General features: G+C 43.5%; 1 protein-coding gene across 12 annotated transcripts in view; it reads right to left on the bottom strand.

The window, feature by feature from the left end:
• The window catches only part of Dclk2 (doublecortin like kinase 2), a 140,221-nt gene that overhangs the window by 36,149 nt on the left and 76,658 nt on the right, over nt 1-27,414 (bottom strand). For 9 of the 12 annotated variants that reach the window (XR_007977490.1, XR_007977492.1, XR_007977491.1 and 6 more), the window contains exons 3-6: nt 14,315-14,417; nt 10,021-10,122; nt 9,127-9,174; nt 4,518-4,612 (exon numbers count right to left, since the gene is read on the bottom strand). Coding sequence is in view for 6 of the 12 variants with exons in the window: in XM_052180228.1 (XP_052036188.1) it covers nt 4,518-4,612; nt 9,127-9,174; nt 10,021-10,122; nt 14,315-14,417 (348 nt within the window). In the remaining 6 variants the exon portion in view is untranslated. The remainder of the gene's footprint in view (nt 1-4,517; nt 4,613-9,126; nt 9,175-10,020; nt 10,123-14,314; nt 14,418-27,414) is intronic. The other 3 variants (XR_007977494.1, XM_052180231.1, XM_052180233.1) reach the window with 1 other exon arrangement.

The following is a 27,414-nucleotide window of genomic DNA, read 5'->3' as shown; positions in this document are numbered from 1 at the left end:
CTTATGGCTTTGAAAAGAAGGCTCCAAGTTCAGGAGGTCAGAGAGTTACATTTTAGCTCTGCCAATCAGGTTAGACACAAAAGCGCCTTCACCACACCTCACAAATCTGGAGAAGCTTTCACCACCAGCAGACCCAGGAGACATCGTCAGATAAAGCATCAGCACGTCAGACAGTTTATAATCTCAAGATGCTGGGTGACGTTCCATTTGGACTTTGTTCTTCCTTTCAGCCAACGAGAATGCTCACTTTGGAGAGCTCCCAGGCCTGCACGTCTGCAGCAGACCTCGGGCATTTAAAACCCTGTGCCCCGAGCCTGAAGCCCTAAGTTACAGCTGCCTTAAAAGTCTTCAGTTTGGACAGATGATGAATTAAAGTTCAGGGAAATGTTCTCTCCATCTCTCTGGCAGTGCATGACATATTTAGTACTCTTTATTGCCTGTCTGCCCCGCTGCCCCGAATGCTGTGATTTAAGGACAGTGAATAATCCTGCAGAAGAAAGCTGCCAGCTACGTTCAAGGGACTTGGAGGTGCCTTGGCATGGAAAAGAGCTCGCAGGCTGAGGTCAAGGACAAAACCGGGAAGGTGAGGATCTGGGGGGTCGGGGGCAGGGAGGAGAAGCAATGTCAGTGGTGGTGGATTCCAAGACTAGAAGAAAGGTTAGCAGGGAACAGGATGAAAAGATCAGGAGCGAGAGTGGCAAAAACTGATGAGGAGGGAGACTGTGGTGACTGACAAGCAGGAAGATGGACGGGAACTGTGGGGAGACCGGGTGGAAAAGAAGGGCAGCCTAAAACAAAGGTTCTGACAGGAAGACGAAAATTCGAAATTGCTGCTTGCACAGGAAGGCCCCAGACAGCCCCTCCCAGCTGAACCACTGACCTGTGGGACACCTAAGATAATATGGTAATGGAAGGTCTGGCTTCCAAAGCTGGGTCACAGGAACAAGATCTGCATGGCATCCTTCCTGTCACATGCTGTTTTCTTTTTTTTAATGTATGTGAGAACTACACTGTTGCTGTCTTCAGACACACCAGAAGAGGGCATCAAATCCCATTACAGATGGCTGTGAGCCACCATGTGGTTGCTGGGAATTGAACTCAGGTCCTCTGGAAGAGCAGTCAGTGCTCTTATCCGCTGAGCCATCTCTCCAGTCCCCTCTGTCACATGCTTAAAAAGGGAGCAGCCACCTTTTGAGGACCTAAGTTCACCCATGGAAGAGTCCCAGCAGGGAGGAGGAACAAGGCCTTCTACACCTCTACCAGACACGGACCCGAGTCTAGAGGTCAGTTTCCTTACAGTGAATTATACATACAGAGACACAGAGTCAATTGCAGGGGAGGAGACAGTTTATTAAGTGGGGCACGCAGAGGGGCCTGGAGGTGGGCCATATTTTGTCTGTGTCCTGGCGCTCAGAGGACAAAGACAAAAAGGGCTGAGCAGAGCTGTGACTATCTATGGGTCATTAACACAACGCGCAGGCCCCTTTGCTAAAGGAAGCTCAGTAGACTAAGGCTGCCAGTCCTTAGCAGCAGCGGCTGCTTTTGCATTTCATATATTAATCGATAGAACCTCTTCCTCCAGCTTCCTATTCTGCCTCCAGCTCAACTGTCAGCTGAACAAGAAGTCACCTAGAAGTAGATAACCCATTCCCCATCAAGCCACAGGCAACTCTAACTCTAACTCTGCCAGCTAGCAATAAAAGAGCTGCCAGAGCCACCCAATCAACCTGCTTCTGAAATCCAACTCACTTCTAAGAATATGTGGGGAAATAAGTATTTTCTGGTGGTAAGCTGGTCGTGTTGTGATATCTGAAAAGCCCAGAAGGGCAAGGAGGGGCGATTTTGGAAGGAAAGTCAGTACAGGACCAGAGAGAGGAAGGAGTGAGATGTGAGACTCCCTGCCCTTCTGCCGGGTCCCGCCTTCCCTCAGCTACAGACCTTAGCAGTGATTCCTAATAAACCTTCTGAACCCTCAGCTCCATCCCGAGAGCATGGCCTGTGGTGGGGGCCCTGGAATCTATTATCGACCAGACTGTCCCCCGGGTGATACATCCTGCAACTTTCTGGGCTCTGAGAATGTTACTTAGGATGCCTAAGAGCATCCTGAATATTCTTTCTTTCTTGGAGCACGGGGCTCTTGGTCGGAATATTTTTAAGTACATAAAACAGGGATAGAAGAGAAAAGCTCCATCTGACTGTTGTGCTTATCTTCCTTCTTACACACCATTGCACACTTACGTGTTTCGTGTGGAATTTCCTTCATGTGAGACTGAGCGTGGAGACCCCACGGTTTCAGGAAGAACAGTGAAGCTATCCTGAGTGCTTTCTCTGTTTTGTCCACCAGTGTTTCAATGTATCCCATGAACCCTCTTTTCATAGAAAAGAGCAACATGACTTCCCCAAGGTCACAATAGCCCGTGAGGGGACATACCAACACCAAACCCAGGCGCTCTGACTGGAGTCTGTGCTTCTAACCATAGCACCCTGTATCTGCCTCCAAACAAGAGACAGAGCTGACTGAGTGGAGCTCTGAGCTTCACCACGCCCGAGGCTGTCATGGTGCCGCACCCTAGGGTTCTTCCATCTCACCTCAATCCTCTGAGCCAAAGATTTGTGTCTTAGCTGCCAAGGCTTAACTGGGATTGGTTGGGACATTTGCAGAATTCTTTAACTGAAGAAGGATGAAAGAAACACCAGGAGACCAAGCACGCTTGCAACCCCTCATGAACTGGCCTCACTGCAGAGTCCTGTAGCACCAGCACCGGAAAGCAGCAGCTTGCAGTGAAGGCGGCTTCTGTCTGACCTGCTTCTCCCTGAGGTCACTATCACCAAAAGTGATCATGCTTTTCAGAAAAGCTATCTTCCCCAAATCCAAACAAAGGGAGCCAAGTTTGGTATCTAGGGACTTAGTTTTAGAGTAGCAGCCCATTAGGGATCTGCTAGTAGCCTGCCGATACCTAATAATTTAATAATTTAATAATTCAGTTTATAAATTTTTGCTCTGACATTGCTGTTTCAAGCCATCTGTTAAGACTAGTTCTTACAAGCACAGGCTCTGCTTTCAAATCCCAGCTACTCCCCAGGTTACCGGGACAGCTTCTACCACAGGCCCATGTACAGCATCCTCTTATACTGAGACATCAAGGTTTGAGTGTAAAATGTCCCTCATGACCTAAAGTTTGTTTTTATTATTGTTATTATTGTTGTTGTTGTTGTTGTTAATTATTGTTGTTTTAATTAGTGGACTGTTTTGAGTCAGAGTTTCATGTAGCCTAGGCTGGCCTTGAACTTGACACCTGAACTTCTGATCCTCCTGGCCTCATCTACTAAATGCCAGAACTGCAGGCACTGGCTATCTTACCCAGGAGTATACTAGGGATCAACTCAGCACTGTAGATGCTAGGCGAGCATGTAGCCCTAGACTGCCTAGAATCCACCATGCAAATCAGACTAGTCTGAACGTGTAGAATCCTCCTGTCTCTGCCTCCTACTTGTTGAGAGCACAAGCTGGAACCACCACATCTAGCCAGTTCTTCTAATAAAAGTCTAGTAATGAGTTGTTGGTACAAGTTATGTATTCTCTTATCCCTAAATTTACTATCAGTCTCATTCCACGTTTCAACTAAGGTACATACCCAGGCACACCAAAACCAGACAACCTGTATTCTTCTCTTGTTCTCATGCCCTTCTCAGGGTAGGGAGAGCTGAGCTTACGCTCAGGTTGATAACGCTATCCACTTTGGGAAGCTGAGAGCTTCATGCACCTCCTCAAGGGAAAAGAATCCTAAGCTTGATGTGTTTTCATTCCTTGTCCACACAGAAGTGGTAAGCAGTCCTTGCTATTCGTTATAATAACCAAAAAGATTCTTCAACATCCTTAAAGAAAACTTCTTGAACCCTACTGAGGGATTTAAGCGGCCATTTGCAGAGACTGTATTCCTGGTAAAGGTGTGTCTGACCCCCACTAAGGAAGGAAAGCCGATTTACTGACGTATGCACAGCTTTGTACAAACGTTAGTACTTTCAAAACACTTTACCATATAAACAATCTGACTATGTCAATAAAGGAAACACTCAGTGTTTAATTATTCCCTGACGTTTTACCAGGCAAATTTTATCAACTTAAAACACCAGGATTTACTAAATCAAATGAAACCTGTTAACATTTTGTAAATTTCAGCCTTGTGCATTAATATTCTCCCTATTAAGTAACTTATTAAGCCAACCACTAATTTTGCTGCTATTCTTTATATTTTTAACATACATAATGCCCTTTTATGCTACATTCTCACCAAAACATGTATGTTTCCTGCAGGTATAAATGCTACATTGGTGTTTTAGACTTCAATAAAGGCTATACTGCAGGTTCACCACATCTCAATCAATATCACAACCCTGCATTCCCGCAGGATGTGAACACAAGGTAGAGAGTTAAGAAGACCGGCTAACTCGATGCCAGGACCCAGACCACACAAATAACAGAATCACATACGTGCGCCACATCTCTTCCTCCGTACCTTCAATCCTCTGAAACTTCCCGGGCTGGTTGGAGAGGAGCTGGAGGACTTGGTGGACTTGGGGGTGGAAAGCTGGCTGCTGGGAGTTCCGTTCACTGAGCAGGGAACAACGGGAAACAGCCGTCAGAATGCCAGACAACCAACTGGGGCAACACTAAGCACATGCAAGGGACAGCTTCGATGAAGCTTTGCTTCATTCAAAGCCCAGAGCAGGTGACGAATCAGCAGAAAGCAGAAGCAATGCATCTCACTGCATTACAGACAAAGTCAGACAAGGAGTGAAATTAAAATTAGTTGCAGTAATAGTGTCCCAACGATGATATAAACAAATATAGGAGACAATCATGGAATTACAGGTGTGAGTGAGAGACCCTGTCCACACAGCCTGCCTTCCAGGAGACACAGATGAATGACAGTCTATGAGGACGGCCATTACAGATTGCCAATATGCATCTTCATCTTGGTGTTCACTAGTGGGAGTCACGGAGAAATGCTTATGGCTCTTTCAAATCAATTAGACTGAAATCCAAATACATAAGTGCACATGTGTGTGTGTGCCTGCTTTCCATACAGTCTACCTTAGCGCTAAGAGTTGCGCTAAGCATCTCATGCATGCTAAGCACACGCTACCCCACTCAACTGCAACCTTTAGGTGTATTACTAATGGAAAGTGAAACCAGCTATTTCTTCTTATAATATTTATTATTTAATTGGAGGTCATTAAAAGATAATTATTCAAATACTTTTAATACAAGCTAGTTATTTCTAATCCTCACTTTTTCTTCACGGTTTAATTTTTCCGTCCTTTAGTAAATGCTGGTACTTTTCTATATACCCCCTTCCACACCTCTCTATGCCTCTTTGGTTGAAAGTGTAAACTGGAGTCTATGGTAAGGAGAGGGTGGCTCACCCTGTTCATAAGGGGACTTCATCACAGATTAGCCTGCAGGGTGCTGGTCAACCAACCTAGTACCCTTTACGTACACCCCAACTCTTATCATGTAGATCTATTTCTGCATGAGCAATCTCATGAAGTCAGTGCTTAATATCTGGGATTAGTGGTTTGTTCTCCTCTTAAAAGTACTTGTAATTCCTCTTACTTCAAAAGTAATCCTCAAAAGCTTTTGCCCAAAGCAGATGAAAGCTGACATTCATCTTTATGAAAAGCAAAATGAAATCCACTTTTTTTATAGACATAAGGAGGCAGACCGTATTATTTTAGATTATCTGAATTAAGTATACACATACAAAGGTAGAGGTCCTGCACAGGCGACTCAAAAATTGGATGTCAGTTCCTAAGTGGAGGCAGAAACTGTAGACCAAGTAGCATATATGATCGGCTAGAACTTTTAATTTTCCTTACTCTAAATCACTGGGTTATCTAGATTTTCCTCTATGTGTGTGTGTGTGTGTGTGTGTGTGTGTGTGCCTTCATTTGTTCCTTCATGTACATGTATACATGCACGAGGAGATCTCTACCCTATTTCCTAAAACAGGATCCCTCACTAAACATAAGCGAATGCATTCAGCTAGGCTGGATGACAGGCTGGCAAGTGAGCTCCTGGAACCCCACCCCACCCCACCCCCCAGTGCTGGGGTTACAGATGGATACCTAGGTCCCCCACCCCACCCCCCAGTACTGGGGTGCTGGGATCTGAACTCGGGTCCTCACACTTCCACAGCAGGCATTGTACTGGAGAATCGCCTCCCCAGCCCCAGTTATTTTTTTAAGACACAGAAACAACTCTGCAGGACACTGTAATGGTGGACAGCTGTCACATGAATTTGCCCAAATTATGTAATGCACAACAACTGTCAAGAGTGACCTGCGCATCATGAGCTTTGGATGATAATATGTTGGCTACCAACAACTATACTCTTCTTCATAAAGGTGCTGGTGATAAGGGAGGCTGTGAGTGTTTATGCAAATAGGGAGACACAGGAAACCTGAGATTTTGCTGTAAGCCTGAAACTGTTCTCTCAGAGTCTCTAAGAACTCTTTCTTAAGGGGGCGCACACAGAGATCATGGTCAGTAAGCTCGCAAGCTTGCTGTCAGTGGAGACAGAATTCCATTCATTTTTTTAAAAACCTCCATCCCACTCAAATATCCGTCCAGGTCAACAATGCACAGCCAGCCGTCACCATGGGCTTTCCCGTGTCCATCTGGCACTGACTGAGAGCTGGGCTGCCCTGAGATGGTGGCAGAGCGAGCAAGGCTCACAGAAAAATCAGTTCCTCATATGGCTGTTTCTGGAGCAGACAGATTTCCTAAAACTCCACTTGCTAGCTAAGGATTTAACCCACGTCAATAACTACACGTCCACCCCGCCCCCTCACCCCCCAGATAACTCCTTCATAAGAAGATGCAGACTGATGGAGCCGTGTGACTTTCAACAGCCTTGGAAAGTTCTAAGAATCGTTGGTAAGGCAACCTTTATTTCCCGTACTTGCACATTTCTCTGAAATTCTGGAAAGGCTAACAACAGTGGCCCTGAAGGTGCTGTGTGACATCAATTCCCTTCACTGCTGCAGTCATGGACAGCTACGAAGAAGTGTGGTAACCAGCCAGTGCGTACAAGGCTCTCCATACCCCCCATCCCACCTGCTCGGACTTCCTTCCAACAAGCTTCCCCTCTTCAATTAAAAGGTGGGCTGTTTGACTGTTCTGAATATTTTTTTATCCTTATAAGCTATGTTTAAAGATTCACAACTGGAAACGTGTGTGTGTGTGTGTGTGTGTGTGTGTGTCGGGGGAGGGGGGGTCTTTAACCACATGGCCACATGCACATGCAACAGAGGCCAGAAGAGGTCGGGTGTTCTCATCCATCACTCTCCCCAGTCCTTCAGAGCAGAGTCTCTCCCTGATCTATGTCTTGTGTTTTCCTTGCTAGGTTGGAAGCCGGCAATCCCTCGTCTCCACCCCACACCAGAACTGGGATTACAAGCATACACAGGACACCTGGCTTGTGATATCCATGCTAGGACCTAGAGGCGGGCCCTCAACTGCACGGGCAAACGTTCTTAACCACTGAGCCACCTCTCCAGTCCCTTATAAAAGCAGGATTTTAAGACTCAAAGATTGACTCATTATGGTACCCACTTAACCACCTGTGTAGTTACAACAATCTAATTAGTTATTTTCAGAGTTCTGTTGGAAGATTAAGTAGATTCAGAAACTTACTCAGAGCAGCATTTTCTCTCCTACAATTGAGAGGGACAATATTATAAAGTTGCTTGCTCTGTCTGAAATCACAGTTTATCCTTTAGTCTTGTTGTTGTTGTTATTGTTGTTGTTGTTGCTAATTAAAGGCAAAGCCTGGCTGCATTGCCCAGGCTCATTTTAAATCTCCTACCTGAACAGCTAGAGTACGGGTCTGCAGCATAGCAGAGCCCCTCTACAATCAAGCACCCCTGCTTTCGATACTACAGATTATAATGACAGGATAGATCCTCTCTGCCCGAGTTGTCAAAGTGTAGAGAGAAAACACTGCCGGTAACACAGCAGTCCTCACTGTGAACAGCCAGCAGGAGCAGAGGCTTCCGGCTTTCTAAATAAAGTGCTGAACATCTTCAATGGCCTCATGTGGTTTTCAAACCTCATGACTTTCACTGAGGAATCTGTGGCTGACTCTATCCGAATATGGATTCAGTTGAAAATTTCACATACTGAAATGCTAGTCCTCAACTGATGTTTAAACACTGCAAATTCAGATTTTAAAACATCATTTATTTACTGGGCTTCCCCAAAGAACAGTAGATGGTCTGAAGACAAGTGTGGTCATGAACTGTTATTATTCAATGTGCTTCCTCTTCAGACCTCAGGAGACAAGGCTGAATTAGTCACACCTGACTCCTGGCCATTCTCTCTACATTTATGTCATCATTTTCCTGACATGACAAGATCTATAAACCTGTCACCTGAAACAAAAGCTAGGAATAATTCAGTCAAAAAATAATATCCAAACTCATTTACGTACCAGTTCTAAGACACTACAGAGTCAATACAGTTTAAAATAATGGCAATGGCAGAGACACTTTTGCTTTAAGAGCCCAAGTGTCAAATGTCACATATTTAGAAAGCTTGAGTGTAGAATGCTGTATGAAAATAATTGTTTCCCAGCTAAAAAGATAGTGTGGGCTACCTCCTTTCATGTGCAGGAAACACTTCATTATCCTGCTCTGGCGCGGGCCCTCATAAAGAACTTTGAATTAGAAAAAAATGTAATGACTCCTAAACCTTTAATCCAGGTATGAGTGATGTGTGAGGTTAGAAACTCCTTCCGTATCCTCATTGCTAACAACTGTGAGCCTCTCTAGCCACGGAACATTTCTACTGTTCACTAGAACGCAGACCTCCTAGAGGAGACTGCGCCCCCGGGGCTGCAGTGCTTCAGCCGCACAGGCAGGTGGTCAGCAATGCTCTTAGGTTCTGTTGGGAGCAGGGAGACTGCAATGGCCTGTGCACTGTAAAACGCTGTACACATGGCATAGATGTCCACAGGAGAAGACCAGATACAGTTATGGAAATGGAGGAAAGAAAACAGAAATGCAGCAGGAGACAGAAACAAAGCCCAGCAGAGCAACAAAGCTGTGAGGACCCTGGCTCACCTGGGGATTTGGCTGTAGAATAGGCACTGGAGTGGCCAGCCCTCTTTACTGTACACACGAATATGCACAGGGCAGGAGGAGACAGTAAGGAGAGCAGTTATTCAGCAGGTCTACAAGACAGTAACACAGCCTGCCCTAGAGGAGGTGGGCGGGCACTGCCGCAGGAGCAGCAGAGAGAATGTCTGACCAAGTCTGATGTTAGAGACAGTTCATCTGGAACCACTCTCAGATGCCTCACATGTCAAATCCTAATTCTGTTCCAAAGAAAGAAAAGTTTAGTTCATCCATGAGACAGCAGGCTGGCAGGGACAAGAATGCTGCCTGCAAAAGCAAACTCTTTTTCTCTCCAGAATCATTTCCTTAACAATAAACTAAATGAGTAAAATTATTTATAATGACTATACACTCAACTTATTGAGATATAGTTTGGGTGTTTTCAATGTTACAAATACCGAAGTAGTATAATTTTTAAAAAAATACATGTAAGATTTAGATCTGAAGATTATTTCTGAGAATAATCATTAATACACATTTGAGGGAGGAAAAGACTGTGGAATCTCTGAAATAAATAAATTTCTATGTGGAACAGAGTGTGTGTTAGTAATTTCTAAGAAGATAAATATCCACAGTTATGAAGTACAGAATTCAAAATGCGGTACACAGTGCTCAAAATGTGAAGTACTTTTATGTGCACACACCAGTGAAAGGCCAGACAGTGAGGGCCAGACCCAAGTGCGGCCCTTCCTTGAGAGACCTCTGGAAGAGGTCTTACTGCCTAGCATCGTTCTGGAGTGTGGCCCCACACAAGCCGGCAAAGGCTGTTAAGTTCCTAACAAGGTGAGAACGCTAAGGAGAAGTGCTCCCTCTAAGACCATCCACGGAGTCAGTTACTACCTGAAGCTGGTGACTTGCTGCGGCGGGAGAACCCTGGGCTTCTGGACCCAGAATACTTAGCAGCTGAGGCTCGAGAATAGGACGACTTCAGGACACGGCACTCTGTAAAGAAAAGAGCAGATCTCAGCTGTGATCACACATACCACCCGTGACTGCAACTAGCTGCTTGTAACTAGTGTGTGTGTGTGTGTGTGTACACGCGCGCGCGTGTGCGTGTGTGCGCATGCACATGTGCAATCACGTGACTCTAAGAAGCAAGTGGTCTTCCTCAGTCACCCTCCACCTATCTGGGTAAGCTCTCTCACTGAACTCAGGAATCCGACTCTGCTAGGCTGCTGAGCCAGTGAGCTCCGGGAATCCTCTAGTGTTGACCTCCCCAGGACTGGTGTTACAGACACAGGCATTTTGTGGGGGTGTTGGAGATTTGAACTCAGGCCCTCATACTTACACATCTAGTACCTTACCAAGGTACCCCCCCCACCCCCGCCCCTGGCCCTGTTGCTATTACCTGACAATCTCCTTCCCTTCCCACCTTTTATTTTTTTCAGTGCTATAAATTGAACCCAGGACTTGGTGAGGCGCCAGTCCCCTAACTCCATAAATTCAACATGTGCAGCAACTGTCCCATAAGTACATGTGAGGTTTACATCTTCTGTTAGATCATACATCTGTAACACGTCATTGTTTGGACTGAGTTCTTACTGGGCACAGAACTCCACTGTCCTAAGCAAAGGCACAGCATCTTTCACAGATAAGCCCCAATTTTTTCATAGGCAGCACAGGCCGTAATTTTATTGCCTTCAAGCCCCTGCCTATCTTACATCAAAAGGACATGAAACTCTGACTTACAATCTATTTGCTGTCTAGCTACCAATTTCTCCAAAGCATGGAAAAGCAAAATGGAGAAAAGTACCTCTGAACAATAATATTGACCTTTCCATAAGCCTCCAAATAAAACAGCATTTGGAGAAGCAGGACAAATTACAGCTGCAATCCCCACTTCACATTTGAGTAATTAAGATCACAGGATCTGCATCAGGCGGGCTCAGGATAAGTCACAGTCCTGACAGAGAGTAGTCTTCCTTCTGTCGCTGCTGACGGGAAGGAAGGCCCTGCTTATATCTCAGGCTCTTGTATTCCTCTCCAACATATTAGAAGAAAATGGGCTTCACAGGCTTGTGGTAGGGGATAAATTAGATAACATATTGTCTATCATTTACTTCAAAATACTTCAATTTATGCAAAAAGATTAAAATGTGAGTTAATTTTAATCTATATCCCCAGGGTGGTAAATTACCATGTGAAGTATTCTAATCAGGGGAGACACATCAGGGGAGCCTAGTTACCATCTGAAAGGCTCTAATCAAACCTTATATAAATGGGGCAGCTCCACTTTCAGCTAAGGCATTAGTATTGTGTATTGTGTTTCATTGTCTCAAAAGCTCAGAGTGCAGACAGTTAAACATTTTAGAGACAATGTCCCTCTAATGAGCAGGATGTAACAAGACAAACCCAAAGGCTGGGACTTCACAAACACACCCGGGTTTAGGAACCAGGAGAAAGTCGTCATTTGACCAAGAATAGCTTAGCACAGCGGTTCTCAATCTGTGGGTCACAACCCTTTTGGGGTCAAATGACCTTTTCACAGGGGTCCCTTAAAACCCTGTGGGGAAACACAGGTGTTTATACTACGATTCGTAACAGTAGCAAAATTACAGTTAAAAAGTAGCAATGAAGATAGGAAGGCTGAGAACCACTGGGTTAGCGAATTCTATGCAAGCTGGCCTGGAACTCACTATGTAAACCACGCTGGCCTTAACACAGAGATCTGCCTGCCTCTATCTCACATGTGCTGGAGTTAAAATCATCTGCCACCACACCAGATTCCCTTTCATTCTGTCCTCCTTTTTCCTTTCTCTTTATTGTTTTGGTGTGCTTTTGAACATAAGTTATGCTTCCTTTGACCTCTGTTGTTTTAATGCATGATCTTTAATCTGTAACATTCAAAGCTGGAGCCCTTAAGACAATTATACATCTGATGTTTAAAAAAGTTTTGCGTTCTCATAAGTGTATTTGTGATAGAATTCAAAATGAGATTTGCTCTCACCATACAACTTCACCATGTAAAGATGGCACTACAAAGCCGATAACAGCAAAAACAGCAAGACACAAAGGGACCCCTGAACTATATGATATATTAATTTAGTCAATCTTCACAAAATCTTACAAAATATCCTATCACTCCCACTTTGAAGGTTAATAACTAGAAATTGAGATGGGGTAAAAATTGATAGGACTAATTTTAAAAAATGTATTAGAGGCCATCTTCATCAACAACCACAAAAGCCAAATAATCCAACTAGCTCAGAGAAAGCAACGCTGCCCCGCCTGTACATACAGAGTAAGCATTTAGCAATGTCTTGTTGTTATTGCTACCGTTAGTGCCACTGTGGTGACTACAGTGACTAAGTCACAACCATCTTTACTGATTAGAACTTTGTTGCTTGTGGAGTGTTAGAAGGATGCAGAGACAGGGCCAGATCTTAGCCCCCTAAAAACCATTTACTGCCAACCTGTGTGTGACTGTTAGGCAAATCATTTAAAAATACATGAGCAGAACCCTAGTTTCAGCAATGCACGATAAGAATTCACCAGACAGCATCCGAGGCCTCTAGCGTATGTCTTCCTGCTTTGGTGACACCTGTCTGCCATGCCAGATATTGCTACTAACGTATTTTAAAACTGTCTTGGTTTGTGGTTTTCTTTGTTCAGTTACTCTAGAAAGTTCATGAAACTTGCCAAGCTAACCGGAGTAAACCAGAATCTGCATTCCTGGGCCACAGTTGTTCAGAGTTTGGCTCTAGAATAAACTGCCTCTTATTCTCTGCATGGAGCTCAGCTTTTAACTCTGTACCACTCCAAACACTAAGACCTAAAACACAGAACTTAGTTTCAGAGTCTTGACTTTCAAAATGTCTACTTATTGACAAAATCATTCAGAAACTAAAAACTAAAATTAATAAAGGTGCAAAGTACAGCTGGTGGATAAAGGAGGTTTAGTCGATTTTGGTGTTACAGAGACGGGGTAGATCATCAGCACAGAGGACCCAGTACAGCTTTCCAACTAAAGGCTTCCCAGTGGTGTTACAGGCTGACAAAATCACTCTAGCAGAGTGGCACAATATAGAGACCCTTAGGGAGATTAGCAGAGGTGAAAATTGAAATGAACAGGTTCAAAGGGCCGACAGCGGACAAGTACTTGGGAAACACACAGGAAAACAAGACAATTACACAGGACCATTTAATAATACAGAGGGTGTCCATTATCGATTTTTCAGACAATCTGTTTGTTTGTGCTTTTTTTCCAAGACAAGGTTTTTCTGTGTAGACCTGGCTGTCTCATTGTGTAGATCAGAGTGGCCTCAAATTCAAAGATCTGTGTGCCTCTACCTCCTGAGGGCTGGGATTGAAGGTGTGACCCCAGTGCTGCCCTGATGATTTATCATATCTTTAAATACATTCTCATTCTCATTCATTCATTCTCCACCACCACCCCCGTCTTTGTGGGTATGTGCATCTGACTGCAGTGCCCATTGAGGCCAGAAGAAGGCATCCTATCCACCATAACTGCAATTACAAACAGTTGTAAGCTCTTGGCAATGAAGAAGATCCTAGGAACAACACTTGGGCCCTCAGCACAAGCAGAATGGGCTTTTAACTGCTGATCCACTTCCTGAGACCAGGCATTCTCTAATTTAAATAAACATATGCATCGTGACATCTTGATGATATATTTCTATCGCCCATCTCGATCTCTAAAAGACATCATCCTTCATTTATAAAAGAGTGAGATTATAGCTCTAATCTCTCTTTCCTTTGTAAAATATATCTACTTGAATTTCACTCACATAAAAAGAAGGTTGATTTTTCTATCATTGAACTAATGGTTAAAAACTCCATTAATAGGTAAAAATAAAGAAATGGTCATTTTCATCCTACCCATGAGATAGTTATTTCTATAAATATATAAACTATATTTTTTTAAAACAAAACAATGACATAAAAAGAAATCTCATATAATGACCACGGACAGTTTATTTGTTTTCTGTATGTGCCAACCAAGGCCTTAAACTCCTGGAGTCAAGTGATCCTCCTGCCTCAGCCTCCTGAGTCTCTGGGACTCCATGTGAACACCGCTCATTCTTGGCCAGCTATACCTAGGCCAGCATGTCTGAGTCTCTAATCTGGAGCTTTCTTTTCAGGAGCTACAAAGATGGTGAATGAGTTGCCTCACCGCTATGATCTAGGACGAAGTCATCTTGGGCGTAACGATATTTTTCGGGTCCGCATGCAATGAAAACATCATCATCTCCAAAAAAGTCTTGCAGACAAGTAACCTGGAAAAAAAAAATCCAAGAAATGAGAAACATTAGAGCGCAATAGAAGTCAGCAAAATCACCCGCACGTCCAAGCTTTACCCACAGCACTGTGGAGGGACAGAGGCCGGGGAAGACTGGCCACAGCACTAAGACTTCGAGGTCTTCCTGGCCCTGCACCCTCACGTGTTGTCTAAATTACATCTTCAGTTTTTTTAAAACGCTCCCCACTCCATACTACTCCATTTCAGATCCCAGAAAGCCTGGTCCATGGAAGCAAAGCCTCCATCTTCGGCCCCTGGTGACAACAGAGCTGTTTCTAGCACTTTGCACAAGCTGTGCTTCAGTGTGTTTTACAAGGAGCGGCATAAAAATTTCTCTTATGAAAATGGCTTTATTTCCAAAATAATAAAGTATTCATTTTTTAAAAACCATGCTCTGCTACTTGGAAGTTCTCTCCCATCTCAGTAAGACCGTCTAGCTCTACGGTCACAACTCAGTTTTATATTGGGAATAAATAAGTCTGCACAAAAAAATACAGTGAACTAGATACAATGAATGGCTTGGGTGATTGATAGTAATTAAGTAATGAACATGATATGATTCTCTGCAACTGGGCGGTGCAGTAGGCATGGGTTCTGTCCATGTCTTCCAATTATCAAGCAAGACCCAGCTTCTATAGTTAACGGACACCCCACTAGATCGGCGTTTACCTGCTAACCCTGCCTCTGCTCACTTCCACCTCAGGTGGCGATGTCATTGTCCACTTTTTGGATTGTATGAATTATGTCTTTCCTCCCGAGGCTCCTGTCGTCACGCTCAGCTCTGCTCCCACAGCAGGTCCTTCCCACCACTCTCATGACTGAGAAGAATGCCAGCCTCCACTTGGTTCCCATGCACCCGGTGCCCTGATGTCCCATCGCTGGCCATCTGACCGCCAACCTCCCACACCCCCTAGGTTCAGTCACTGTTATCACACCACCCTCATTACACACTAGTGTCACTTCACCTGACCCTTCTACCTTGTCTCTGGCATCCCCCCTGTTCACGTATCAACCATGACATGTGTTCCCACCAACGCAGCAGCTGTGGTTTGTTTTGGTTTCCCTTTATTAAGTCTTGAGTCATAAAGTGTTCTAGTTGGGTTTCTACTGCTCTGAGAAAACAGCTCAGGGAGGGAAGGGTCTGTTTCATCCTACAGATGAGGTCCCTCATGAAGGGAAGTCAGCGCGGAGGCTGAAGTAAAACCACAGAGGAGTGCTGCTTACTGGATTGCCCAACTTGCCTTTTCATACAACCCAGGGTTACCAGTCAAGGGGCAGCATCACCCACAGTGGGTTAGACCCTACCACGCCAATCAATCAACAAAATGTCCCACATGCTTGCCCACAGGCCAGTCGTACAGAGGCATTTCCTCACACGAGGTCCCCTCCTTTCAGACAACTCTGGCTTGACATAAAATAACCAGCACTATACAATCACCCATTCGAGTACACAACTGAGAACCATCTAATACATTCAGAATTGTACAGCTATCACCACAATCAGACAGGCAATTCTGGGCCCATCAGCAGTCATTCCCTATGGCTTCTCTCATTATCTGACACCACACTCTACTTAGTATATCTGTGGTTCTATGGAGCCCAGATTTTTTTTAAATGTTGTTTTATTTTATATGTATGGCTGGTTTGCCTACGTACATGTCTGTGCATCACATACATGCTTGGTATCCAGAAGCTAGAAAAAAGGTGTCATATCCCCAGGAACTGAAGTTATAGATGATTGTGAGCCGCCATGTGGGTGTGGGAATTGAACCTGGGTCTTCTGGAAGAGCAGCCAGTGCTTTTAGCTGCTGAGCCAACTCTCCAGCACTCTCCAGATATTTCGAATACGTTATATCATACAGTACAAGGCACTCTGTAATAGCCTTTCACTTAGCTTGTTTAAGGTTCATCCAGGTTATAGCAAATATGAGTGTATAACACTGTGCAAGGCATGCCCCCTGGTGGATATTCATAGTGTTTCCACCTCAGGGTCAACTTCACACTATAGCTTTTCACAGGAGGCCTTTTAGTGTGTGTGCCTGTGTCTTTGTGTGTACACATACATGTATGTGTGTCCATACATGGACACACACAAACACATACATGGACACACATGTATCTATGCACATGCACACACACATGTCCATGTGTGTATCTGTGTGTATATGTGAGTGCATGTGTACATGTAAGGGTGTACATATGTGTGCACCTACACATGTATACATGTGTGTGTCCATGTGTGTTTATGTATATGCACACGTGTCCATGTAGGGGTGTATGTATAGACATGTGTGTGTATAGACATGTGTGTGAATGCCTGCAGAGGACAGAAAAGGACATCATCTAATTGAACTGAGTTCCAGGCATGGAACAACTGACATGGGTGCAGGGAATCAAACTTGGATGCTCTGAAAGAGCAGTAAGCATTCTTAGCCGCGTGGACCCATCTCTCCAGCTCCTCGGAGGCGTTTCTAACCAGCCTTTAGTGCCACGGTCTGCAAGGGAGCAAGGATGTGTCCTACCCATTATCCCAGAGGGCCAGCAGGGGCCATGGCATCGGTGATGTTTAACGTGCTTTCTGGCTAACTGAAGCACGCTATGAGGCTGTTCCTATTGGAGCCGAGTACCAGGTAAAAGCAGCTTCTCTGGATGAGCTGGATTCAGATTGTGTGGCTAAGCATAAGTAGGAAACAAAAAGACTAGATTACAAAAGGACATGTACCAAGTATGTGAGCCGGAGACTACTGCCAGGGCAAGAGATGAGGGTTATCTGCTCAAAGGAATCAGGAGGTAAAAAGAAGGGCCACAGTGGACACAGGAAACGAGAGATGAAGGAAAGTCGAGGTTTGTGCCTAAGTGTAACAGATACACTGTACCTGCCATTAGCTCTGACAGTGAAAAGTGCGAAATGAGCTTAGTGGCAGACGGGGTGCTCCAAAATCCAGATCTGGAACATTACAGCTGTGAAGGGACATCAAGCTGTCAAGCAGAGGTGCTGTCCTTAAAGCTGAACACACACTCTCAACCTCAGGAGAGAAGTCAAGGCTGAACACTGGATCCACCAGCATGGATGATATCAGAACTACCTTGTCCGTGCTCACAAGGAAGAGGTCAAAGCGGAGAGGTCAGCTATATGCCAGGCTCAGGGCGAAGCGGCAAAACCAGGAAAGAAATCAAGATTTTTACAATGTGTTGGAAACCAAGTCAAGAAAGTGTTTCAAGAGGCCTTAGTGTCAGTTCCTCATAGGGCAAATGAGATAGAGACTGAAAACTGACAACTCAAGGAAGGGCACGGGGTGATTCGGTGGTGGTTAAAAGCACTGGCTGCCCCTGGGAAGGATGGGCAACATTTCCTGAGCAGGGAGCAAGGCTGGGTCAGGGGTCAAGTAACTGCTTTTTTTCCAAGGTGAGAAAAACAATAAGCACCTACTAGCATATTGTTGCAAACACGCAGGAGTTAGGAAACTTTGACTACGGGAAAGAAGAAGAAAACTGTTTTTCTTCAGAGCTGTTTGGCTTTATGAGGTAGAGTGAAATTGGTGGGAAGAAGTGAGGGGCTCTGGATAAGACCACATCTGATTTTCACAGTGAAAGCGCGAGGACAGGAGAGATGGTGGACATCTCCTGGCGTGGTGGTGCTAGTAGGTAGTTTTACTTTATTCTTGTCAGTTTGCTTTACATTTCGGAGCAGGTTTTTAAGAGGAAAGCAGAGGTTTCCTAAAGGCTTTGGGTTTTCTCAGTCCGGGAGGCAGGTGTGTGAGAGAGAAGTCACAAGCCAAAACCTGGGCTCCTGCAGGGAGCAACAGACTCTGCCTGCAGGGCAGCCCCGCAGGCACGCCAGGGAACAGGAAGCCTTCACGGGAGAAATTATCATTTGTGAAACTAGAATGAGGCTTTTCAGCCTGTAGGGCTTTTCCAAAAATCAAAATCTCTTTTCCCACCTTTTGTGGTAGAGTTAGCATTTCAAGGGGTTACATCTACTTAGAAATGGAAGAAAAAAATGCTATGAACTTAATGATAAAAACAAACTAGACATGGGAACAAAACCTCTCCTGGACTGTTTTCCTGCTGAACTTCACAAGGATTTCAGACACCGAAAGAGCAGGTGGGTGCCGGGTAGGGGTTAGAAGACAGGCTTCCTCCTGAATTACAGGCACATTAGGAACATGCTACCAGATTGCCTGAGATGGACCAGCAGTTCCTATGAAACCTAAAGGGAGGGCGGACAAAAGCAAAAGCAACAGATAGCACTGATAACACGGAAGGGAGGGGCGGGAATTGCTTTCCCTATCACTGCTTTAGAGAACAGGTCTCCATTTATAGTTTTCACAAAGCAGACGTGGACTGCTGTGCTAGGGATTAGCATTATTCTGTTTAAGCTGTAAACCTGAATGCACAGACATCAAACAGGGTCAGGGTGATGGCACAGCTGAAGATGGATAGAAAGAAACCAGATTCCCAGAAGGTGAGGGGGTTCCACTTTCCTCATCACCGTCTCAGCACAGGCATGATACCATGAAGAAAGCAGATGCACACAGAGTGTGCTGGGAGCCCACCGCCGCCACCCCACCCACCCATCTGCCCATTCATGTGTGTGCACGCACACAGTTAACCTACATCAGGCTCATGGGAATGATGGAGCACAAACAAGAATTGACTTAGTGACACAGAATGCTGGGCCTGGGGAGAGGCTCAGTAGCTAAGAGAAGAGCACCTGAGTATCCATGTGAGTCCGAGATGTCCATGCACAATGGGTTTCACCCCTAAAGGTTTATGCATTTGAGTGGCTAGCCCTAAGGAGTGGCACTATTAGGAAATGTGGTCTTGTTGGAGGAAGTGTGTCACCATGGGTGGGCTCTGAGGTATCCCACGCTCAGCTCTGCCCAGTGTGAAACCAGACTTCAGTCTCCTCCTGGCTGCCTTCAGATCAAGATGCAGACCTCTCAGCTTCTTCTCCCGCACCATGTCTGCCTGCACGCTGTCATGCTTCCTGCCTTGATGGTAATGGACTGAACCCCTGAAACAGTAAACAGCCCCGATAAAACGCTTGACAACATAAGAGTTGTGATCATGGTGTCTCTCCACAGCAATAAAACCCTAACTAAGACATTCAGTCAAAGAAACTACCTGAAAAATTAAGGCGGAGAGTGATAACGAAAAGACAGCCAACTTTTTCTAACTTCTGTGTACACAGGTTGCACACAGCAGCACACACACACCCCTCACAAACACACACAGAAAAACAGTGTCTTTTCTACCTCTACATCTTTCTGATTTTTTTTTTAAGATTTGCTTGTTTATTATATGTAAGTACACTGTAGCTGTCTTCAGACACTTTTTTCTTCTCGCTCCAGCCCTGCTCGCTCACCCGCCGTAGCTATCTTCGGACACCCAGAAGAGAGCATCATTTCTCCTTAAGGATGGTTGTGAGCCATCACGTGGTTGCTGGGATTTAAACTCACGACCTTCAGAAGAGCAGTTGGCACTCTTAACCAATGAGCCATCTCTCCAGTCCTCTCTCATACGTTCATACTTGGTCACTCAAGTACTACTTTCATGGTTTCCAGCTTATTTCACATACTTGAATTCTGATTTTTAAAATTTTCATTTAAAAAAAAAAAAACACCGGGCAGTGGTGGCACATGCCTTTAATCCCAGCACTTAGGAGGCAGAGGCAGACAGATTTCTGAGTTCAAGGCCAGCCTGGTCTACAGAGTGAGTTTCAGGCCAGCCAGGGCTACACAGAGAAACCCTGTCTCGAGAAACCCTGTCTTGAAAAACCAAAACCAAAACCAAACAAACAAAAAAACAAAACCCAACATTAACACTAAGATATGATACAAGTTACTAATCTGTCTCAGGAAAAAAAAAATCAGTATTGTGAATAAAATTTGATTTAACAAGAATGGAAGAAAAAAATATATCCATTAGCAGATCTTAATTTGCTTCTAAATTCTTTAAGGAATTCACTCTTCTAAGAAGCTCATTGGTAATAGCAAATGTTATATGGCCTGTGAAAGAAAACTACAGAAATGGGGGGTTAATATTTATACTAAGGTGCAAAATTAAATCAATCAGTAGAATTTAATGGAGACACAGCCACGCGACATATGATAGGAACCTGCCCAAGCTTCCCACAGCACTGGGAGCATTTGTGTACTTACAGTAGTCATCTTCTACCCTGCAGTAGGCAGATTAATTAGGTCAAGGCCAACAGGGACCAAGGTAACTTCAGAGCAAGTTCTTGGCAGTTTAACCCAGCCCTGCTTTTCCTCTTCCCTTCATCTCTGTCAAAGAGAATGCACACACGGAAGGCTTGAGGTCCACGGAGGTGCTGTTAGAGTATTCTACGTATGATAAACTGTTTTGTTTTGTTTTGTTTTTTCGAGACAGGGTTTCTCTGTGTAGCCCTGGCTGTCCTGGAACTCACTCTGTAGACCAGGTTGGCCTCGAACTCAGAAATCCACCTGCCTCTGCCTCCCAAGTGCTGAGATAAACTTTTTATTAGACCAAAAATGGGCACAGTGGCATCACGAGGCACTTACGTATCGTGTCTCAATTTCCCAACTGTTATGGTCTGGACCCTAAAAGCCTCCCAAAGCCTCACATTTTAAAGGCTTGTAGGATTGTTAGAGTAGAATTATCAGGGTATAGTAGAATCATTAAGAGATGGAGCCTTCACATGGGAAGTCAGTGAGTGGCCGGGGCATGCCCTCCAGACTGTGGGATCGCCCCTTCTCTTTTCTGTTCTCTAACAATGAAATGAGTGGTTTTCCTTTCAAAAGCTTCTGCCCTCACCCACAGGGCCAACCATCTTGGGCTGAAATCTGTAAGACAATGGAACTTTTTCTCCTATAAACTGTTTCAGGTATTTTGTTACATTGATGCAAAGATGGTCAACACACTGTTGCACCAGCACTCTGGGAATCTCCTGTTTCTTTATCTCCTAGGAGACGAGAGGGGGCAGCTGGTAAGCAGGCTAGATCCCTTAAGCTCCTTTCCAGCTCTGAAGTCCCAAAGTCTAATAATTCACCTACTAAAACACACTTATTGATATTTTAGGGGTCTGCTAACAAAACAGTGGACTTTTCTGACAAGCAATAAAGCAATACTGAAGTATAAGCATCATGTTTTCCTCTTCGGCTTCATGTGTCTTCCAAGGGTCTTCAGGGGCCACCGAGGCCACCACCCCTTCACTGAGGTAACTGCCTGGCTCACTGTGGAGCTAGCCATAGACTGAGTGCACACAATCAGGACCATTCTCTAGTCCATCCCCACAATTCCAGCACCTCACACAGCACCTGCCAGGGAGACTGAGCTTCCCACATGTTTCTGTAGAGTGAACTCTGGAGGAACTAGAGTGTCTTGGATCCTGCCCCTCTCCTAGCTCTCTCATAATCTTTCTGAAATTCCTCTCAACCCATTAGCAGTCAGGTTAGCACCAGTTTATGATGTTTGTTTTCTATCCCAAGACAGATGAGTCAAAGCCTGCAACTCCTTATTAAAAGGAACTCAGCAAAGATCGACTCAACACATTTTGGTCCTAGACATCTTAAAAGCAAAACAAAACAATCATCCTAGACTCTCTCTTGCATCCTAGAAGCTCTTTGAAGAATTAACCCTTTCATCAGTATTTCACAGTGCTTTGAGATTCTATTACTAGAACTATGGGATAGAGGAAACTGCAGTAACTTGCAGTTTCTGTAGATGAGAGTCTCCTGAGATATCAGAGTGTATTTTACAGAAATATTCCACAACCTGGGAGGAAGGCAAAGAAAACATCTCCGGGTCTCAGCGAAAGACTGGTTTAAACTGGCTTAATAATAAGGGTGAGCCTTTGCACCCATCAAATGCCTTGCTGGTAGAACAAAGACATTTTATAGAGGAGATAATAGGATGGTGGGTACACATCAGAATTTTTATGGGTCTTCTTCCATTTTAACTGTGTATGTGGGTGGGAACGGGGGAGGCAGCTCCCAAAATCAAAAGTTTTTGGTTTCAGAGTCCTGCTATGTGGTTGCTTCTACTCGGGGTACCTTACATTTATAAAAAGAATTATTTTACCATATTTCTAAAAATGACTTTAAAAATCTCAAACAGGAAGCCCAATACATTTATATCGAAGCTGAAATCACCATATGGCCTTTTAATAGAACTGTATTGACATCAATGTGCAGTCTTCTTTAAACATGTAATGAGTGAATAAAATAATAAAGGAAAATTGCTTTTACTTTTGGTCCCTCAAGCAACAGTTTATTACATGACTCGTCTGTTTTGTAAATATTTAGAAAAACAGCTTTTGCATATCAAGGAAACTCTAAGTGGGAGAGTTTTGACATAAGAGATACGCCTGAGAGCCACCAGAGCCTTTTTTAATTTACAGTGCTAGCAAGGGAAGCCACCTCGGTATCTCAGAACCAGAAAACCAGCAGATTGATTCACTGAACCATTATCTTACACAGACACACAGACACACACACATACAGTGAGAGAGAGAGAGAGAGAGAGAGAGAGAGAGAGAGGCGCAGAGACAGAGATTTGTTTTGTTTGAATCAGTTCTACTAGAAGAGCTGGTTTTTTTTTGTTTTTTGTTTTTTGTTTTTTTTATGTACAGAGAAATGGGGACGGTGGGGGGTCTTCCCTAGTATGTCTCAGACGTGAATTCCATCTTCAATGCTAGGGAGAAAAGGGAGTTGGGTGGAGAAAGGGGAACCAAATAATGAAATTTGAAATAATAAAGACTAAGTCATTTCATCCTCCAAAATTCAAGAAACCCAGTCAGTAAGCAGAGGCTGGGATTCTCCCCAACTCTTTATCCTCCACACTGAATACAATTAGCATACATTGGCTGCTTTGTTCTCAGTGATGCTGGCTCCGCGTTCCACACCAAGCTACTTAGAATAGCAATGTTTTTCAGTTTCCTGTAAATCCATTCAGCCAAGCACACAGATCCTAAGGTTGCCATAGAAACCGAACCAAAGCTCAAAGACAGCAGCACTTACAGTAAAAGGCTGCTCAATGGCACCTGCAGACAGCCCCTACACCCCTACATTTAATTCTTGTCTGTTAAAAGAAAAAAAACTGGATTTGAGCTTCATTTTTCTATGGCTCCCACCAATCACGACTAATCACAGGGTCCTACAAACAAACATTTGATTTCAGAAAAAGACTGTTTCCATCAACAGACAGGGAAGACCTTACATTTTCAAAGCTACCAAAAGAAAAGAAGAGAATTTCCAAGATAATTCCACTGCTACCTCTAGAACGCATCCCTGTAGTATTAAAGCCTACAGAAAAAGCTGTCCAATGTACTCTAGAGCTTTCTAAGGGACAGAAGCCACAGCAAAATTCCAAAAGAAATGAGACCAGGAAGTCAGAAGTCAGTGTACTGGCCCTCCTGTATCTCACTGTGACGCTATCCTGTGTGTCTTGTTGTCACTCTAGGGAACCAAATGTTTCTAAGCAGATGTAACTGCACCTTGCATAAAGACTTTCTAGGACTCAAGTCATTCCAAATAATAAACAAAAAGAAACTATGTTACAAAAAAGGCAAAGGGACCACTGCTCAAGGTGGTAACTGTCTAATTAAAACTGGTCTATCTGCAACAGATGAGGAAAGGGACGTCCATGGGGGGAAGTACAAGCTTTACACAATGACTCTCATTCTCACTAACTTTCTCTTAGCCACCAGGACAATCTTACCAAGGACTGACATTCCCATTTTATCTAAAAAAGAGCTTAACAAGGCTCAAAAGGTTAAGCAAAATGTTCCAAGTCACAGCCAGCTGAGAGGAACACACTTTTCACTGGACCACATACTGTTCTCCTAAAGAAAGTATTAGCTGTGATTTACAACCTCCAAGAAAACATAAAAGAGCTTATGGAATAAGTCAGCAGCTTTTATACTTGTCTAAAATCCAAACAACTGGGCCATTTTTCTGTCTTTTATGAAATAAGTGAATGACAAGGATGTAATCTTATACCTAGGAATTTTTTTAAAGGATCAACTTCTAAGTAATGTTATAAGGTCATTACAAGTTCAAGCCAACTTCTTATGCTTTAGGGAATAGTGAATATGTTCTGAAATTGATATCTTCAAACAAATTGGCTAACTCTCTAGAAACAAATTATAAACACAAGTTTCAATCATATGGTTTTAAAATAGGACTCCACTTGTTGCCAGATTGGATATACTAAATGTATCAATATGTGTTAATGAATACTATGACCTCTACATATTTTAAATACAGGCAGAACCTGCAGGATTTTTCAGGAATTGATTCTCTGCACGTAGGAATCACATCCGATCACACTCTGGTATCGGTCTGGCATCACCACACATGATCACACTTAAGAGAAATAAGGGCCTGAGCATCGTTAATTAAGACGATATGGAGAAACCTAACCAATTAAGCCTATAATTATTCTGGAAAAATAAAAGTCCTCAGCACCGCCAGCATAAACATTGCTGCTATCCTTAATTGTTGTGTGGAACTTAGGTTCTAAAAAACTATGTATCTGAAAGGGGTCAGGGCACCTTTTACTTTTTGTTCTCTCTAAATAAAATTGTTCTTTTCCTTTCTTGAGTTATTCTTTGAACTTATATTCTGATATCAAGAAACAACTACCACAAAACCCATCCCAACTTAACTGGCCTGACAGGAGTGAAAATACTCTCTTGTTTTTAGTCACTGGCAGATTTCCCATGCTCCAATGGAATGGCCCTCATTCGTGCACATGCGGGCAACACTAACTGGGTTATAAAAACAAAACCAAAAAATAGACAAACCAATGAAGTTGGGAGGTGAACATGTCTACAGGGACATGGGGGATGTTGGAGGGAGAAAAATATGATTAGACTTCATTGTACATGTACAGAATTCTTAAGAATAAAGAAATTAGCCGGGTGTGGCAGCGCAGAGATAGAGGAAGGTCCAGCCTTCTCTGTGAGTTCAAGGCCAGCTTAGTCTGCAAAACAAGTTCCAGGACAGCCAGGGCTTTTATGCAGAGAAACTCTGTCTTGAAAACAAAAACAAAAAAAAAACAAAAAAACAAAAAAAAAAACCAAAGTCAAAGCCAAAAAAGATTTTAAAAAATTGTTTTGGTTTGGGGTTTTTTGCTTTTTAGAGACAGGGTTCTTCCATGAGACCCTGGCTGTTCTGGAACTCTCTCTATAGACCATGCTGGCCTCAAACTCAACAGAGATCCATCTGCCTCTGCCCTCCTCCCCACTTAAGTGCTGGGATTAAAGGCATGTGCCACTGCTGCCTGACTAAGAAATTAATTTTGTAAAAGCTTTGACTCTAAAGTTTTCAGCAGCAAACTTCCCTTCTGAGTGGCTCCTCTACCCACATCAGATTTGGTGTAGTTAATATCCTGCACACTTGTTAGGGAGACATTTCAAGCTTCAGAATGTAAACAGATCTTAAGAGTAAACTGATGGCTAGGATAGCTGATTCCATGCTTAATGGGGTCTGTCACAGAGCCTGAAGACCTCGGATTCCTCCGACCCACATTCTATGAGAGAACTACCAAATACTGTGTGTCCTGCAAAGGCACACCATAACACATGCACACTCACATACATACATACATACATACATACATACACATACAAATACACTAATTTAAAAAAAAATGAATGATGGCTGGTGGCTTTGGGAAGACAGAAAACAAGCTTTAGCATGGGGAATTCATATTGCCTAATGACAAACTTGCTTCTGTTTTCTTCTTTGTTTTTAGTTTTACTGTTCAATCAGAAGGACAGGTTAGAGTTGAGTCCAAAGTAAGCAGAAAAATGCTGTGCTGCAGAAAATATAAGGTTCTGGTTTCTATAGCTATATTTATTTTCACCGGACAAAATGTCAAAATTTTCATTTTCAAACCAGTATAAATTCTATAAGAAAAGCAATGAGAAAAACTCTCACCGGCACAGTCTTAGTAGAGGCAGGCTCACTCTCAGAAGGAAAGCACACCACCTATTCAAATCATTCATGCGAACACTTTAAAAAGTGAAACTGATGTTGGCCAGGGCAAACAACACACTAAGTCTCCTGGGGCAAGTACCTCAGAAGGCACCTGCTCTTGGCATGCAGAGAAAGTTTGCTGCCCTTACATACACATGACAGACATGTTGTCATTACAGCAAAACTGGAAGGGAGACAGCATAACAGTTACCTTTCCTATTTATTAAGATTATCTCCAAAATGCAAACAGAAACTGTGCATGTTAATTCACACACTATCTAGACCTTCACTTACGCAGAACCTCAAAATGAAGTTAGGAATGCTTTTGGCTAATTTATATATTAATTTAAGTTTAAAAGTAGAATAAATAATGCCCCACCCCTCAAGGTAAGATTATTTTGTCATGTGTACTTTGGATCCCCTTTTAATATAAGAAAACACAGAAAAGCAAAAATGTCTTCTGTTACTTTTCCTCAGCCCTCATCTCCTCCCCCTCTTCCTTCTCCTCCCCCCTCCCCACTCCCCACATCCTTTCTTCACCTCCCCAGGATGATGTTATTAAACATCTGCAAGTATCCTTCCAAGTTATGTTTGCAGATCTCCTAATACAAAGTGTGGTCCATAGACTTCCAAAAGTATTGTTCAGTAATTTAAGAAATTCCCTCTAAGCTATGCAGTGCTGAATGCATCACCTGGTAACTTGCTGGCTTAACTCTGTGTTGATTTGAAACAAAACCAGGATTTAGTTTTTTATGTTTCCTTTTCACATTTAGGTGCTTTCCTAAAGTTTTTTTTTTTTTCCCCCAAAGACTACCATTGTACAATCAACTTGATTAATTTTAATTTAAAAGACCCATCCGGTATAGTTTCTTGATCCTTTCAAAGAAACCCATTTTCTCAGAATGTTTCCTTTAGTTTACATATTATATTTTAATGACCACGTTCTAACACGCAAGCAAAGATTTAATAAAAGAAAAAAAATCAATCCATTCTTTGCCTGCAGACTTC

Source organism: Apodemus sylvaticus, chromosome 4 (genome assembly GCF_947179515.1).
Source record: "Apodemus sylvaticus chromosome 4, mApoSyl1.1, whole genome shotgun sequence".
Lineage (NCBI taxonomy): Eukaryota > Metazoa > Chordata > Mammalia > Rodentia > Muridae > Apodemus > Apodemus sylvaticus.
This window is presented reverse-complemented; position numbering and strand designations above follow the sequence as displayed.